The sequence below is a fragment of the Haliotis rubra genome, unplaced genomic scaffold (assembly GCF_003918875.1).
Source record: "Haliotis rubra isolate DU_JTF1 unplaced genomic scaffold, ASM391887v1 Scf182, whole genome shotgun sequence".
NCBI lineage: Eukaryota > Metazoa > Mollusca > Gastropoda > Lepetellida > Haliotidae > Haliotis > Haliotis rubra.
In genome coordinates this window covers 427,137-445,919 of record NW_025765803.1, presented here as the reverse complement: position 1 = coordinate 445,919, position 18,783 = coordinate 427,137, and the positions used below count along the sequence as shown (strand labels likewise).

General features: G+C 43.7%; 3 protein-coding genes across 4 annotated transcripts in view; 1 reads left to right on the top strand and 2 right to left on the bottom strand.

Annotated features, from left to right (window-relative positions):
• LOC124273578 (peptidoglycan recognition protein 1-like) overlaps positions 1-1,072 on the bottom strand; it is a 197,772-nt gene extending 196,700 nt beyond the window's left edge. The window contains exon 1 of one of the 2 annotated variants that reach the window (XM_046708864.1): positions 1,001-1,072. The gene's annotated coding sequence lies outside the window, so the exon portion shown is untranslated. The remainder of the gene's footprint in view (positions 1-1,000) is intronic. The other variant, XM_046708865.1, reaches the window with a different exon arrangement.
• LOC124273577 (cell wall protein DAN4-like) overlaps positions 1-18,783 on the top strand; it is a 33,984-nt gene that overhangs the window by 5,455 nt on the left and 9,746 nt on the right. The window contains exon 2 of the mRNA XM_046708863.1: positions 17,719-18,366. Within this exon, the coding sequence (XP_046564819.1) occupies positions 18,057-18,366 (310 nt within the window). The 5' untranslated portion in view covers positions 17,719-18,056. The remainder of the gene's footprint in view (positions 1-17,718; positions 18,367-18,783) is intronic.
• LOC124273580 (peptidoglycan-recognition protein SC2-like) lies at positions 2,817-12,498 on the bottom strand. Its single transcript, XM_046708867.1, has 6 exons — positions 12,422-12,498; positions 9,615-9,843; positions 7,932-7,995; positions 7,384-7,578; positions 6,763-6,876; positions 2,817-3,201 (listed from the first exon to the last, which is right to left on the bottom strand). Exons 2-6 carry the CDS (start codon positions 9,822-9,824, stop codon positions 3,002-3,004), a joined length of 783 nt encoding a protein of 260 aa, XP_046564823.1. The 5' UTR covers positions 9,825-9,843; positions 12,422-12,498; the 3' UTR covers positions 2,817-3,001.

The window sequence follows — 18,783 nt, the reverse complement described above, 5'->3', positions numbered from 1 at the left end:
GTCTCTGAAGTACCTGGCAGAGAGATTACATACACCTTCCTGCGTGTTACAGGAGTCACTGTTATAAGTTAGAGACTGTGTTTGCTCTCTTTTACGTTTTAACCTTTTTGTAACTCTAAAGTATTCTTGGATGTCTACCTCAGCTGCTTGGTAAATTTCATCAAATGTTTCATTTCTTTAACGTTGCTTAGCTGAACGGTGGTTTCTTCGAAATGCACGTTTAGCATGTTTATATTCAATAAAATATGTGTCATCTGAGCTGTGGCTTTTGCCGTTAGAAATCCAATTTTTGCTGCAATTACGCATATGGTCATGATGTTCTTTAAGTTCATACTCCTCCAGTATGGCTTTAATTGTGCTTGGAATTCTGAAGTAGGAATTGCAAGTATAGTTGCAGCATGTAGACATTCTGTGATATAACTATTGTGACACTCGATGTATTCATCAGGAGGTGAAAAATGGGAAACATCAAACTGTACATTTCTAAAGTAGCTACGTTGTAAACCTCTCCCTCGGGTAATACGATCTGATGTACGCCTGATTATTGAAGATGCTGCAGTGTAATATTTTACGGCAATGTTACACTAGTGTAGTACCGCTAGACATATGACGTCATAATGGTTTACAGTTATGACGTCACAATGCTAATGTTGACTCGCGGAAAGCTCAGAGTCATCACACTGTACATCGATCTACCTATTTGGGAACCGATGACAACCAAGTCAGCGAGCCTGACCATCCGATCCCGTTAGTCGCCATTTACGACAAGCATGGGTTACTGAATATCAGCTTTAACCAAGATCTTCACGGGTTAGGTGCCTTAGTATCTCCTGTATATCACATAATGGATTACAATGTGTTACGGCTGTCTATGTTGTTATCATTTCTAGATCTATGCATATTGTATGTGTATTCCACTTGGAGCGTTTCATCTTATCACGAACACAGATATGTATGTAACAACACACCAATATGTTCAACAGAGCAAGAACCATTTTACCTACACTGCTCTCTGTCGGGTGCGGCTGGGTTGTGATATCGAGGACAGACTGATCACCTGATGTAATATACATCCTTATTGTGACAAGCAAGGGGCCTGATCAAGGTTGTTATAAATCTAAACAATCGTTTATGACAACATAAACGAGTGTGTTTCTGTGTTTAAGTGTGGTGGATTCGTAAACATTGTTTCGTACATCCCCTACTGATGACAACACACTTGGAAGTATGTGCTGAAGATTTCATCATGCTTTGATGAAATTACCATTTGCCACTACCTCATTTGGGCCTCTTAGTATACTGCAAATTTGAGAGCGGCTTCAACTTTGATTCGCCCTAGTTAACACACTTTGTATAGGTTTAACGCAGGGCACGGTGACATTACTTCCAGTCACCGTCTCTACTGCTAGAAAAACTCGTTCCCACAGTCAATGAAATATTTTTCCGAAGTGATTTCAAATATGAATATACAATGCCATTTAGAATCTGGTCAAATGTTTCACATGTTAATACTTGGTAATATACTTTCTCAGTAAAACTCTTTTTTTAAGTCCCACCCGGGAACCCACGCCCTATGGGTATGACACAATCCAACGAAAGTACTAGAATCTGTACTTTACTGAGAAAGTGTAGTTCCAAATATAACATGTGTTGGAGCCGTACACAAAATCCGTGGTCTAGACTACCGGTTGTCATTTTTGTGGAAGCGGCATTGGCTGAGTGGGTTAGACGGTTGAATTTGTGCACTGGCGATTAGGTTCCTAAATCACAGGACCTCGTGTCTTTGAGAGGATTTAAGATGAAAAAAAAAATCTTTTTGAGATGAACACCGCTTCATAGTACAATGAATCATGACAAGGCCGGACGCTTCGATGCACCCCACCCGCCTGCTTTGCCGATCGCTACGCTAACACCACATGCAATCGAATGTACACATATTCATGGATGATTGGCCTATGGATCAGCACTCACGACAGCTACCAATCATTTATTGTCATTTCTACAAGTCGACTGAAAGACGATTCTGATGCTCAACTTAACGATCTGGTCACAAATGGATGACGATAGGTCCGCAGAGGTGCGAGGTGTGGTCGAAGCAGGCCCTCTGATTGGTCGACGCTTGTTCAGGAGACATTTACAGCTAATGCTTGCTTTTAAGAAGCCATTGCTGGACACGAATTCTTACATTTTCAAGTCAAGCAGTCGATGAAAGTCAAAGTTCCCGCGAAATTATAAAGAATGGTCAGATTTACAAACGTTGACCCATCAACTTGCTTCGACCACAACCCAATGACTATAATTAAGGTACCTACGTAATATATACGTGTAACTGGAGTCAGACATTAGACCGTGAAAATCCGGGCTGGAACTGGTCTTCAGCAACCCATGCTTGTCGTAATAGGCGACTAACGGGATCGGGTGGTCAGGCTCGCTGACTTGGTTGACACATGCCATCGTATCCGAAGCACGTAGATCGATTTTTATGCTGTTTATCACTGGATTGTATGGACCAGACTCGATTATTTACAGACTGCCGCCACATAGGGGGAATATTAAGGAAAACCAGCTTGTATGGATAGTCAACTTCTTTATTGCAAATGAGTGCGACGTTTCGGTGTAGGTACTAATGTCGCTATGAAGCAAGTCACTATCAATAGAACCTTGATTTCCTTCATCTTTACAACTTCTACAATGCCTCTCAAAGAAGAGAATGTTGCTGACTGCAGCGTTAAACGACAAACAAAACAAAAAACAAAACGGACATGCAGACTATTGTCCACAGCAACATTGAAAATCAAATAAGAAAAACAAAAACAAACAAAATAAATTTTATTTTAATTCTAGACACAAACGGTAATGCTTAAACGTTGAGTAACTTCCCTGTATTTGGTGAGTGTTCCTACAATGATCACTATAGTTTGCAAAACTAATGAAATTCAGTCTATCATCAAATTTATTCAAAATGACATACCATTAATATATGTCTTGTGAAATGGACATTTCAATAGCGCAGCCATGTTCTGATGATGTTGTACAGAGCTGTCCCGGGACAGTCAGTCCTGCCCATGTCGCGGTGGCCTCTGAGGATGTAGTTGGACCGAATCTTGCCCATGCTGACGCCGCAAGCAATAAGGGCCTTGGCAGTGTTGATAGCCGCACTGTTTGGGGCACGCGTCATGAAGTTACCGATGAAACAGAAACCTGAATAGGTGAAATACAACAGACATGTGAACCCTTGTCCTGTCACTGGTTTATCCTTACCAACATTACAAAGCTCCGTTTGTGAACCCTTGTCCTGTCACTGGTTTACCCTTACCAACACTACATAGCTCCGTTTGTGAACCCTTGTCCTGTCACTGGTTTACCCTTACCAACACTACATAGCTCCGTTTGTGAACCCTTGTCCTGTCACTGGTTTACCCCTTACCAACACTACATAGCTCCGTTTGTGAACCCTTGTCCTGTCACTGGTTTACCCCATACCAACACTACATAGCTCCGTTTGTGAACCCTTGTCCTGTTACTGGCTTACCCTCGCCAACACTAGTACTACCATAGCTTCTTTTGTGAACCCTTGTCCTGTCACTGGTTTACCCCTACCAACAGTACATAGCTCCGTTTGTTAACCCTTGTCCTGTTACTGGTTTACCCCTACCAACACTACATAGCTCCGTTTGTGAACCCTTGTCCTGTCACTGGCTTACCCTTACCAACACTACATAGCTCCGTTTGTGAACCCTTGTCCTGTCACTGGTTTACCCTTACCAACACTACATAGCTCCGTTTGTGAACCCTTGTCCTGTTACTGGCTTACCCTACCAACACTACATAGCTCCGTTTGTGAACCCTTGTCCTGTTACTGGCCTACCCCTACCAACACTACATAGCTTCGTTTGTGAACCCTTGTCCTGTTACTGGTTTACTCTTACCAACACTACATAGCTCAGTTTGTGAACCCTTGTCCTGTTACTGGCTTACCCTACCAACACTACATAGCTCCGTTTGTGAACCCTTGTCCTGTTACTTGCTTACCCTCGCCAACACTAGTACTACCATAACTCCGTTTGTGAACGAACCCTTGTCCTGTCACTGGCTTACCCCTACGAACACTACATAGCTCCGTTTGTGAACCCTTGTCCTGTTACTGGTTTACCATTACCAACACTACATAGCACCGTTTGTGAACCCTTGTCCTGTTACTGGCTTACCCTTACCAACACTACATAGCTCCGTTTGTGAACCCTTGTCCTGTCACTGGTTTACTCTTACTAACACTACATAGCTCCGTTTGCGAACCCTTGTCCTGTTACTGGCTTACACCTTCCATCACTGCTGTAACTTTATTTGTGAACCCTTGTCCTGATACTGTCTTACACCTACCAACACTGCTGTAGCTTTATTTGTGAACCCTTGTCCTGTTACTGGCTTACCCAGACCAACACTACATAGCTCCGTTGTTGTAGCCCCGGGTGAGCTAATGTCCTGTTGTTGGCTTTTCCAAACCATATACTCTTGTACCCCGGGTGTGAGTATCTGTCATGTCAATGACCTACATGACAAAGTTGGCGATGGGGTGGCCTAGTGGTGAAAGCGTTTGCTCGTCACGCCGAAGACACTGGTTCGAATCCCCACATGGGTACAATGTGTGAAGCCCATTTCTGGTGTCCCCCGCCGTGATATTGCTAAAAGCGGCGTAAAACCAAACTCAGTTAGTCAGTACATGACCAGCGCTGTTTTAACCCCAGGTGTGAGTCTCTATCCTTTCACTGACTTACCCAGACCAACACTGTTGTACCCCGGGTGTGAGTCTCTGTCCTTTCACTGACTTACCCAGACCAACACTGTTGTACCCCTGGTGTGAGTCTCTATCCTTTCACTGACTTACAAAGACCATCACTGTTGTAGCCCGGGTGTGTGCCCCTGTCCAATCACTGACTTACCTAGACCAACACTGTTGTAGCCCCGGGTGAGCTCATGTCCTGTCACTGACTTACCCAGACCAACACTGTTGTAGCACCGGGTGTGAGCCCCTGTCCAGTCACTGACTTACCCAGACCAACACTGTTGTAGCCCCGGGTGTGAGCCCCTGTCCAGTCACTGACTTACCCAGACCAACACTGTTGTAGCCCCGGGTGTGAGCCCCTGTCCAGTCACTGACTTTCCCAGACCAACACTGTTGTAGCCCGGGTGTGAGCCCCTGTCCAGTCACTGACTTACCCAGACCAACACTGTTGTAGCCCCGGGTGTGAGCCCCTGTCCAGTCACTGACTTACCCAGACCAACACTGTTGTAGCCCCGGGTTTGAGCCCCTGTCCAGTCACTAACGTACCCACGCAAGCCTTGTTGTAGCCCCGGGTGTGAGCCCCTGTCCAGTCACTGACTTACCCAGATCATCACTGTTGTAGTCCCGAGTGTGAGCCCCTGTCCAGTCACTGACTTACCCAGACCAACACTGTTGTAGCCCCGGGTGTGAGTATCTGTCATGTCAATGACCTACATGAGAAAGTTGGCGATGGGGTGGCCTAGTGGTGAAAGCGTTTGCTCGTCACGCCGAAGACACTGATTCGAATCCCCACATGGGTACAATATGTGAAGCCCATTTCTGGTGTCCCCCACCGTGATATTGCTAAAAGCGGCGTAAAACAAAACTCAGTTAGTCAGTACATGACCAGCGTTGTTTTAACCCCGGGTGTGAGTCTCTATCCTTTCACTGACTTACCCAGACCAACACTGTTGTACCCCGGGTGTGAGTCTCCTGTCCTTTCACCGACTTTCCTCCCAGACCAACACCCAGACCAACACTGTTGTAGCCCCGGGTGTGAGTCTCTGTCCTTTCACTGACTTACCCAGACCAACACTGTTGTAGCCCCGGGTGTGAGCCCCCTGTCCAGTCACTGACTTACCCACTGACCCAAACCTGTTGTAGCCCACTGGGTGTGAGCCCCTGTCCAGTCACTGACTTACCCAGACCAACACTGTTGTAGCCCCGGGTGTGAGCCCCTGTCCAGTCACTGACTTTCCCAGACCAACACTGTTGTAGCCCCGGGTGTGAGCCCCTGTCCAGTCACTGACTTTACCCAGACCAACACTGTTGTAGCCCCGGGTGTGAGCCCCCTGTCCAGTCACTGACTTACCCAGACCAACACTGTTGTAACACTGTTGTAGCCCCGGGTGTGAGCCCCTGTCCAGTCACTGACTTTACCCAGACCAACACTGTTGTAGCCCCGGGTGTGAGCCCCTGTCCAGTCACTGACTTACCCAGACCAACACTGTTGTAGCCCCGGGTGTGAGCCCATGTCCAGTCACTGACTTACCCAGACCAACACTGTTGTAGCCCCGGGTGTGAGCCCCTGTCCAGTCACTGACTTACCCAGACCAACACTGTTGTAGCCCCGGGTGTGAGCCCCTGTCCAGTCACTGACTTACCCAGACCAACACTGTTGTAGCCCCGGGTGTGAGCCCCTGTCCAGTCACTGACTTACCCAGACCAACACTGTTGTAGCCCCAGGTGTGAGCCCCTGTCCAGTCACTGACTTACCCAGACCAACACTGTTGTAGCCCCGGGTGTGAGCCCCTGTCCAGTCACTGACTTACCCAGACCAACACTGTTGTAGCCCCGGGTGTGAGCCCCTGTCCAGTCACTGACTTACCCAGACCAACACTGTTGTAGCCCCGGGTGTGAGCCCCTGTCCAGTCACTGACTTACCCAGACCAACACTGTTGTAGCCCCGGGTGTGAGCCCCTGTCCAGTCACTAACTTACCCAGACCAACACTGTTGTAGCCCCGGGTGTGAGCCCCTGTCCTGTCCCAGCCACGACCCTCGTAGACGTTGCCGTCCTCGCCTATGAGGAAGCTGTAGCCGATGTCGCTCCAGCCTGAAGTGTAACCACATATGCAGTCTGAACCTGAACATCCAAGCAATTCATCATTGACAACATACATGTACAGACATTTTCAGCAATTTACGATCATCAAAAATGTTTGGTTATCTCAGAACAAATGGAATCACGTGTCAAGTATTTGTTTCTGTGTAATGATATACTTATGACTTGTTTATTAGCTTTAAATAGGACAAAAACAGCAAATTTGTTAAGAGGTTTGTTTTCCACCTTCAGGCTCCTGTGTTATAAATATATTTGCACTGTAAAGCCCGAGAAAACAGAATGTCTCGACACTTGTCACACACTCACTCACTCAGGTTCTCTCACTCACTCAGGTTCAGTCAATCAGGTTGACTGACTGACTCAGGTTGACTCACTTACTCGGTTGACTCACTCGCTCGTTCAGGTTGACTCACTTACTCACGCAGGTTCACTCACTCAAGTTTGACTCACTTACTCAGATTGACTCACTCGCCCACTCAGGTTGACTCCCTCACTCACCGTGTGTGTCCATATGGTAATTCTGATAGCTCCTGACAATGGCGGAGCAAGAGCTCTGACTGGAACAGGCTCCATTGCCTCCATGATGGATGAAGGCGTATTCCACAGGCCCGTCAAGATTGCTAGTAGACCGTGGGGGTCTAGCGCCCCACTCGGACCTGCTGATGATGCGGGGACAGACAGAGCCGGTGCTACCTATAAAGAGTAACACTTTTGTCCAGGTAACATCTGTACGACAAGAGAGGAGCCAGCCATCGCTCCCTTTATGTCGAGAAACATTCCAGTCGACCCTATTTTCGTGTGTATGTTTCAAAATGTTTAATGTGCAACCGATCATGCTTTTTTGTACAATTGTATGATAAACAGATGACTCTTGTAAAACAATTGTTTGATCAGGGTGATATTTCTTTATGTCTGCGATACTATTTTCATGGATTTCATAAATTCCTTTAAGATGAGCTTCGAAAAAAGTTATGATTTAACATTAATAACAAACACAGATGAAGGATACATTGTGGTAAAGCTAGATGACTGAAGTAGCTTTTTACCCGATGTGCCGGAGCTACCCGAACAAGTCCGAATGTTCACGTAGCGTCCCGAAATCCACCCGTTCTGCAATGGGTATCACAATGTCATTAAATCCTTTAAATAATTGTATAAAAGATATTGTAACACAGATATTCGGGGAAAAGCGTGAAAAATAATTACTTCTGGATTTAAAGGTAACTAGTAAGCATAAGCATATGACAACCGCTCCATCATCATTTAGGGGTGTAACGTCCACCTCTGGCGACCAATTGACAAAGATTCTGTAGAAACTAAAAGGCAAATCTATGTTACATTGGATGTAAAAGTATTTTGGAAGATTTAGACAATCTGGAGAAAGTGAGAAAGTTGGAATTCTACGCCTTTTTAAACAGTTCGCTCAGTTGACTGTATGAGATTAAAGGCCTTTGACGTTTAACCTTTTTGTGTTCGGCTTCAAATGAAATTTAGAGACTATCAATTCGGTCTAACATTCATTTAATTTCAAAACACAGTACGTTTATCTCCTAAATAATACGTTTGACATGGAGAGAATTAAATACACGCACGTGCGTTTGTTTGCATAACAGCTCTAACGGCATAACATTTTAAGGAAATATTGTTAGGAAATCGCTACGAATTTCAAAACAATAATATTATATCTATATACAATTTGTCAACTTTAATGTTTAACATCTGGCTTATATTTCACATCTCTGGGGGGATATTTTAGTCTGACGTTTTGGGGGTCATTCATACATTTTTCAACATAATATTATTCATGATTAAATTCAACCAGGGGTTTGACTGACTGAGTTTGGTTTTACGCCGTTTTTAGCAATATTCCAGCAACATCACGGCGGGGGACCCCAGAAATGAGCATCACACATTGTACCCATGTGGGGATTCTAACCCGCATCATGAACATAGCAATTTCATGTAGCAATGAATTAAAACGTAATTCATTTTACAAAAGGTTTTGCTCTGTTTATGAGTCCTATGGTGTTTATGTTTTGAAACATTACAACAAAACGCACCATTCGTAAAATACCCGTATTTAACAGCATGATTTTCAGTTTCGGCGTATAGTGCCACGTCTAAGTGAAGCCAACCGTCATATCGCCATTGGGGGAGGGCTTATTCGTTCGATGCCGAGGCGATGCCGTGCAGTTCTGGATGCCCACGGTGGTCACACGAGGTATTGACTTCAGCGCCACCACACGTCTCCATGTGACACTCAAACTGACTTTGATCGAGTTGGTGCCAAAGACGGATAAGTCAGCATTCCCTGTGTGCAATTTCGCTATATTTCATTGACTCATAAATCCTACAAGATGTTTCAAAATAAACATAAAAATACAGTTGAAATGCCTATATGCGTTTCTTTTTTGGAAGAATATATTATATATATATATAAACAGCTGGTAATAATTACGTTCGAGTATGTGTTTAATATGTTTTCACCTTCTTGTATTTGTATCACAACAGCAATACAATATACGAGTGCATTGGTGATATTAGTTCCATTAGAATCAAACAGGAATAGAGTTATCGTTCTTGTTTAAAGTAGTTCATGCGCCAATATGAAATCGTTCCAGAGGGGCACTAGTCGCTATTCGGCTTGTCCCGGAATAACACGAATGACAGTCACTTCACTCACAAATACCTCATGCTAAAGACATTTAAGTTGATAATGAAATACCTACCCTGCCGTTGAAGTTGACACGAACCCAACCATACCTCCGGTCGCCTTCAAAGGGGGTGCAGCGCCAGACTCTCAAGACGCCAAGTATCGAATGCCTCGTTCCCACACCGGAGCAAACATAAACATCTCCGGTAGCGCATGCGCACTGTGCAGCTCTCACATCACTTACAGCTGTTGCCAAGAAGGCAACGAAGACAAAACTAAGTGCCATATGTAGTCTGGAAACCTCTCTGCAACAGAAATAGCCAGTGAGCACTGTGCGATGCACACATGATAACCTTTGGCCTGAGCGATCGTGATGCCCAAGCTTCAAAGGGAATTCTTTTAGAGATGACATGTGCGCCCTTTTACACAATAAATGTATGCATATGCGCTGTCAGGTGATGTTTTCCAAACAACTATTTGTTTAAACCACTGATCCACTCATTGTGGCACAACATCATTGCAAGTATTTCGGTCTAACTGAGCAATACTCAGTTCATAATAGGTTTCCCCTGCAAGACGTTATCGCCCACACCTATAATTCCACGTTGGCCCCTTGTCTACCATGTAGTCATATCCATACAAACTCAGGTCGTCTCGGTTCTCAGATCGCTGTTTACCAAGTCAAAACATTGATTACACAACAGTCTCGTTTCCTGCTGACTGGGTTCCGACCTATTGCGCAACTTAGTACAATGACCAGTACAGAATTTTGAGACCAACTCCTTCAACTGGATACGTAAATATTTATCATTATTATTTGATACATCTAATCACTTGTATATTGCAACATTACGCTCCTTCTACTTGCAAACATGTCGTGCAGGGTGCTCTGACAAACGGAAATCATGGAAACTTAAAACGAGACTCTGCCGCTAGAAAGGTTTGGCGGTCTGGTACGGACTTGATATTATATCAATCACATTGTACATTACACAAATGCATTTAATAAGCACAAAACGACCATAACAGGTGTAACCAGTGAGCCAGATGAATTGTGAATCATTTTACGACCTCTTCAAACGGGGCAGTCTGTGACGTCTTAGTTAAAAGACATGCTGCCTAAACCTCGACATAGAATCTAGAAATATGATCTATCTAAACTTTAAAATTAAAATTAATTTATAAATATCATTTTCTTATGAAACAAGGAATTGGAATTCAGTGTAACCACAGTTGTTTGTCGTGTCTCTTTTCACTTTCACACGAGAAAATTAGGATCGGCTGAAATGTAGGTCATTGTCTGAATAGGTTAATGAGACTCATGTTTCGGTTTGCTTGTCTTCTTCAGCACACGATGGTTGTTGCAGACGCCGCGGGTCAGACCTGCTGAATTGGTTGATGCATGTCACCGTTAATCAGTTGCTTGTGTAGATCGCTGTTCATCTGCAGAACAACGCTACAGATATGAAATATACTATGACTATAAACATGAAATAGTTCCTATGAAAAGAAAGATCTGGGATCTGGATGGTGGCACTCGAATAATGTACTCTGGGAGAGTGAATGTGAACCTAAGTGTGTGAGTGAGTGAGACACTTGTTCAGCCACAGTGTGACAAGAGTCGAACAACGGTACACATCCATGTGGACCTCTATCTATTTTCTTGAGCTTTACTTTGCAAATACTACACGAGAGTGTGATTCGTTTTATGATTCGTTTAAAGCTAATAAACAAACCATTGGCATATCACTATGTTCCAGCAAAATCACGTTGGGTGACACCAGAAATGGGCTTCAAACATTACACCCACGTATGGTCTGAATAATCAGACTTATACCTTAGGTATAAATGCATGTTATGGAATATATTCAATTGAAACGAAAGAGCTGGGGCTGTGAGCACTGTGCACTGAGCGCCGTTGCACTTGCATTGACAATGTCCATACAAACAATCGTGTTATGCAGCAAGATTTATGATATAAATAAATCACTCAGAGAAATGTTCTGTTTTCTTAATTCACAAAATTTGGGTCTTTGAATTATGTCTTACTTGATTAAATTCCATATGCATTGACATGATACCAGAAAGCTTGGTTCAACTGATAATTAAAAAATAAAATGCCAATTTCTACCTTGGGCTATTATTACACCATGGTGTAAGACACAAGCAAAAATGTCAAAGAACTTAATGAAATGATCTGACATATTCACGATGAGAACGGTTATGTTTTTTCTTCATTGTTAAACGTGTGGTTACCTTGTATAAGCCTTTCTCTCGTCACGGAGAAGAACCGGGTTGACTCCAGACGTGGCTATACATAGTATGAGGCCCACGATATCCACTCTTGGTACTGCTGCAACCTTGCTAAAAGCGGCACAAAACAATACTCACTCATGTCCCTATATATGTTCCTCCAAGTGTATATCTAATGTGTCAATGTGCACAAAAAGAATATAAAATAAATCATAAATTGTGCTGCATATGAAATGATACTGAGTAGCTATTGTCCTCATGTCTATACTTACTGCACATGTACATTTATGGCATCTCACTATCAAGCTTGAAGCTTGCTTTGACTCAGTTTCCAGCGCTTGTTTATATGTGTATGCGAGTAGGCGAGTGACCAACTCGAAATATGCATCCAAAGTCGAAAATAGCCCCACTGGACACTGGGCACCCAATTGCGCAGATCGATGCTCATGTTGTTGATCACTGGATTGTGTGGTCCAGACTCGAATATTTACAGACCGCCGCCATATAGATGGACTATTGTTGAGTGCGATGTAAAACTAACCTCACTCACTCACTCACCTACTGGGCACCGTAGGTCCAATAGATGTATATAATATCATGATATAAACAATATTCATCAATACAACCTACCTGCTCTGACATGCAATACAGCTGAGTAAACAATGGACCCTGTTTTCGCTGTGAGGGAAGCCTATTACACTTACCACTTGTCGAGTATTTATATGTACGATCATGACTTGAATACTGATGGTTTACGTGACCCATTACCTCAGAAAATTATGGGCCATGTGACAAACATTTAGGTCAAGGTCATGTTTTTCTCATGACTGAAGGGCGTTACTTGTTTTTGTTGTTCAGATGTTGCGTGTTCCGGGCCTATTGGCAATTTGAGGCAAAGGCGTGACTACCAAATGTGGATGTTGATAACCACTGGGTCTCATTTCACTAGATGGCATGCATAGATATATTTGTGGAATCCCATACAGGTGTCACTGACACGCTACCAATGGCAGACAACAAGACCACGCTACCAATGGCAGACAACAAGGCCACGCTACCAATGGCAGACAACAAGGCCACGCTACCAATGGCAGACAACAAGACCACGCTACCAATGGCAGACAGCAAGGCCACGCTACCAATGGCAGACAACAAGGCCATGCAACCAATGGCAGACAACAAGGCCACGCTACCAATGGCAGACAACAAGGCAACAAGGCCACGCTACCAATGGCAGACAACAAGGCCACGCTACCAATGGCAGACAACAAGGCCACGCTACCAATGGCAGACAACAAGGCCACGCTACCAATGGCAGACAACAAGGCCACGCTACCAATGGCAGACAACAAGGCCACGCTACCAGTGGCAGACAACAAGGCCACGCTACCAATGGCAGACAACAAGGCCATGCAACCAATGGCAGACAACAAGGCCACGCTACCAATGGCAGACAACAAGGCAACAAGGCCACGCTACCAATGGCAGACAACAAGGCCACGCTACCAATGGCAGACAACAAGGCCACGCTACCAATGGCAGACAACAAGGCCACGCTACCAATGGCAGACAACAAGGCCACGCTACCAATGGCAGACAACAAGGCCACGCTACCAGTGGCAGACAACAAGGCCACGCTACCAATGACAGACAACAAGGCCACGCTACCAATGGACAGTATGCGAAATAGTTTTCCTGAAAGTCCACAAAATAATTACCTAGCCCAACACGTGAATGTAGAAACTAAGCAAAAGGTTACAAAAAGTTAATATGCCATCCTCTATCAGGCCATAATCTTGCATGATTTAAAAGTGCATTATAACTTAACTAGTCGGAGAGAGTGATATATTAAAAAAATGATCCCATGAAAATTCACTAGCCAGTCGGGCCAGTGACTTGGAGATTAACTGGCCCGACTGGATTTCTACTCGCCACGGGTTAGCGGGCCAGTGGCTATTTCTCACACTGCCAATGGATATTTGGACAATTTAACCACCAGTCAGATAAGTTAGTCAATCTTTCCTTGTCCAGAAATACAGGACGCTCTACAAAGCATGCAGTTTTTCCACATGTTCAGGGTGAGTGGTCATTTGTGTCCCGTGGGGCGCATCACTCTGGGCCATCTCACATGTGAAGATCAGGTTTTTTACTTATAGGTAGGTAACCACGTACTATTCGACCTTACATTTCAGTAGTATCGACAAGTAGAACAATTTTTTTAAATTCACTAACAGTTGTCTTAAAAACAACTCTCTCTGGAATGTTGAAGTCGTAGCGAACACCAGACTTGGGGAGAGTTATCACACAACAACTGGAATTTTTGAAGGAGGTTCTTGGGCAATGAGATTACATCTCCTACTCGTCAAACAAGACAAAACTGTTCAGGGGTGTTTTACTGTCGGATTCTTTGAAGTCTTGCGGGTGAGTAAAATATTTCACATTCTGCGCAGATTTACAGCGATCGACCTTAAAAACTGACATGACATGACTATATGTGATACAGGGCGGCAAGCTGTTATTCCCCTGCGGTATTCAATCGGTCAGGAAAAGGTACATATATACATGTAGATGGTATCTATCGTCCATACCCCACCCACCAATGTGTCCAGTAAATGCAGTGTCTTGCTACAAGTTGGTTAAACCTACTGTATAGCCAGCAGCTGTTGATTCAACAAACGACGGAGGTCAATGGCCCACTTTTTGCAAATATGGAATAAAACAAATGACGACATTCGACCTGGCCTTTGTCCACACTACCAGCCGCCATTGTTTTCGTTGCTCCTTACTAGTGTACCATAAATTACAACATGCAGCAATGAAAACATCGACTTAAACTCGTACGTTGTTGAGCATTGAAAAAAATGGCGGCTCGTAGTATGGGCAAAGGCCAAGGTCGAATGTCGTCACGCTCAATTGTGACGTCATCTGTTGTGTTCTATGACGTTTCCATTTTTGTAAAAAGAGGGTCAGTGACCTCCGCACACTCCGGCACAGCGATGACTAACATAACATCACTGCCACAGGCTAATTTGCATATCACGTGACCGGACTTTTCTCTTGGTTGTAATCAAACGCGCATATTCATAATAAGAAGAGACTGGACTCACGAAAGCTTTTCGGCGCTCTCTTCATAACGTTTAACAATGTTACATATATATTCTTCCACAACTGCGACAGTAAGGTCTATGACAGTACATATTTAGATATCAAACTGGCTGCATCGTTTGCTCTCCATCAGCTTCGATGACAGCACGTGGAGCCGTACAACCTATGTAAACAAAGGATCACTACGCAAATCGAAATAGTGTTACAGGTTTTTGGATATTTTCTCAGTGAAACTAAACAATTCTATTAAAGATGATTAGTTAGATGTGTACACTCGTCAAAAATAAAAGAGTAAAAGAAATCTGTACATTATATTGAATGGACATTGCAAGATGTGACGAATCTTTACATTTTTCTGGCCTGTGGCAGAGATACTATGCTGGCTTTTGACAGACGTGACCCCACATACGTGACTCTTATTTTGACAGACGTGACCTCACATACGTGCCTCCTCTTTTGACAGACGTGACCCCATATACGTGACTTCTCTTCTGATAGACGTGACCCCACATACGTGACTCCTCTTTTGACAGACGTAACCCCACATACGTGCCTCCTCTTTTGAAAGACGCTACTCCTCTTTTGACAGACGTACCCCACATACGTGACTCCACTTTTAGTAGACATGACTCCTGTTGTGACAACCTTTAGATATCAGAAGATACAATAACCCCGTTTGTAACGAACATGCGTGTAACGAACTGACGGATATAACGTTTAGTTGTCCCGACCACTCGGCGTGTGTTGAAATATTTCTGTTTCTGCACACAAAGGGAACACGTATGAACGTATCTATCGGGGAGTAGGCGATCAAATCCAATGACTTATACCATACGTTCCCGAATTATTTCAGGTAAACAATTGACTAGACTTAGCATGTGTTTATGACGGGTGACACAGGAGGGGCAGGATCCGCTCACCTGGTATCATCCCTACATCATAGTGATTCATAAACACATGCTCTGTCATCGTATCAACATGGTGACAATCACTGGAAAGTCTGGGTCAGAGCCGAATTGTTTACAAACGACATCATACAGCTATAATACCGCTGAAGCAAAATTAATAATGCTTACAGTCACCAGTGTACAATCGACTCTGCCAGAGATTTCTTATGAATGTGGAACGGATTTTGTCGTTTCCATTCTAATGGTTGGTGGGATACATAGACACACGCGTTTCCTCATTGGTCATTCTCCCCATTGGTCATTGATCATTGGTCAACTCTACTGCCACTCATTCGTTAAATATTGGATTGCAGCTTTAAGGTCGGTAAATAATAATATAATAGTAATTCATTTATATAGCGCCTAGTATCCACCTCACTAAACAGCTCCTTGGTCGCTGTAATCAGAATCTGATTATTATTACCCCCGATAACCCAAGCTGCCTGTTTGGCGCTAGAAGGCCACATGACTCACATGATTTTATTTTGAACAAATTCACTTGCCTAAGGTGAGACCACATGTATCACATGTACTTCGTTTTGGGGCAGGACTGAAGTCCAAGAAACTCTCAGGAGTCACAAGACCACACACCTCCACAAATATAATTTAGAGCCGGACACTGATTTTAAAATGCATTATTAGCTGCAGAATCTTTCTGTAGATTTATCTCTTGTGACAGAGTAGCTAACAATATACAATTTATAATTGTATAGCTAACAATATACAATTCTCTTGCAAACCCGCCAGCCCAGGTATAAAACAAACACATTGTGGGTTCCCCTGTGGCACCCCCCGCCATTTACTCACCAACATTTACATATTCTGTAACGTCACTCGTATCGGAAGGTCAGCTCTCATGGTTCGGAACCATTCAACAAACCATCTTACAATTAGATCCACTCATGCTGGCGTGTCAGAAGCGTACTTACCACTATGACACCATTCAGTCTTGAAGCAAGACTGCCACTTTAAGACCGCCACAGAAAAAAACACCACATCAAGACCGCCACATCAAGACTACCTCGGCAATACTGCCACACCAATACCGCCACAGCAAGAGCGCCACAGCAAGACCATCACAGCGAGATTGCCACAGCAAGACTGCTACAGCAAGACTGCCACATCAAGACTGCCATGGCAATACTGACACAGCAATACCGCCACAGCAAGACAGCCATAACAAGACCGCCAAATCAAGACTGCAACATCAAGATTGCCACAGCAAGACTGCCACATCAATACTGCCACATGAAGATTGCCACATCAAGACTGCCACATCAATACTGCCACATCTGGCAACAGAAAATGATCAAGATCGTAATACCCAAAACACAATGCATACTGATATTAAAAAGCAAGAAATCCAGTCCAAGCTGTTCCGGCGAGACCACAGGAGAGATTGAACAACCGACTCAACCGAAAGAAATTTCATTAACAAGTAAACACCTTTGTTGGAGTTTCTAAAAATGCTTTGTACTCATAACAGCCTTCTGCAGTCTTGTAATTTTGTAAATTGACATTGACATTGGATTGCCATGTGGTGTTTCTGGAAAGTTAAACTTTCACATATTAAGAAGATAGTTATCATCATGTGTGATTGTATGCGTCCACGCACTAAGATCAACATGTTGCCATCACACAAAGCATTCTTTGTTTGCAGGTGTGTTCAGTTTGCTTATCATATCGTCACTGAGCACACTTGTTCAATCAGGCATGTTGTTTTACTGTGTATTTCGGAAAGTTGATAATCTCTAGAGTAATGTAGTAATGAAATAGTTCTAGGCCTCGTCCACATCGTTTCCTAAACAACTGTCATCGCCATATATTATTTGTAATGGGTAAAATGATTCACGAAAGTTTCTGATTTTTTTAAAGGTTGATTATCTCGTATCTACCAAGGTAGACAAAGGTCGCTATGACACTTTACCACCTGATGGACACCTGGTGAACACCTGATGACACTAAGCGTTGCTGAAACAATTCTGAAAGCGAAGCCAGTCATGCGTGAACCAATCATTGAAATGAGGAAAACATGTGTAAAAAGATATTCTCAAGTCAACTGTGAACACGACGACCAATGAGTGATCCAGATCAAACGAAACAACGGCGATGTTGAAGTGCTTTGCAGTTTGGAGACATTATTTTGCGAGGAGATGTAAGCACGCACGACGCAAAGAGACAATTTTCGTTGAAGTTTGAAAGAATTTCGAAAAATGCCTGATGGTGTAACATGTATTCTCTATGTTCTGATCATGTTGGATTGTATGTTAATAAGTACCCAGGGAAGTAGCATATGTGTGGATGAGGTGTTTGACCTTGTATTCAGTGGCAAAGCCGCCACAGATTACGTTGTAAGGAACACGACGGTTCCCAGTCGGGCAGAATGTTCTGTTCTGTGTCATCAAGAGGAAAGGTGTGTCTCTGTGGCGTATTCAGACTCAGGAGAGTGTGTCCTCCACAGTGAGTTACCACAGACACTGGCAGTGGTCAGTACACCGGACACTGACATCTACTACCGCCAAGGTAAGATATACCTGACACTGACATCTACTACCACCAAGGTATGATATACCTGCCACTGACATCTACTATCACGAAGGTATGATATACCTGACACTGACATCTACTACCACCAAGGTAAGATATACCTGACACAGACATCTACTACCACCAAGGTAAGATATACCTGACACAGACATCTACTACCACCAAGGTATGATATACATGACACAGACATCTACTACCACCAAGGTAAGATATACCTGACACTGACATCTACTACCGTCAAGGTAAGATATACCTGACACTGACATCTACTACCACCAAGGTAAGATATACCTGACACTGACATCTACTACCATCAAGGTAAGATATACCTGACACTGACATCTACTACCACCAAGGTAAGATATACCTGACACTGACATCTACTACCACCAA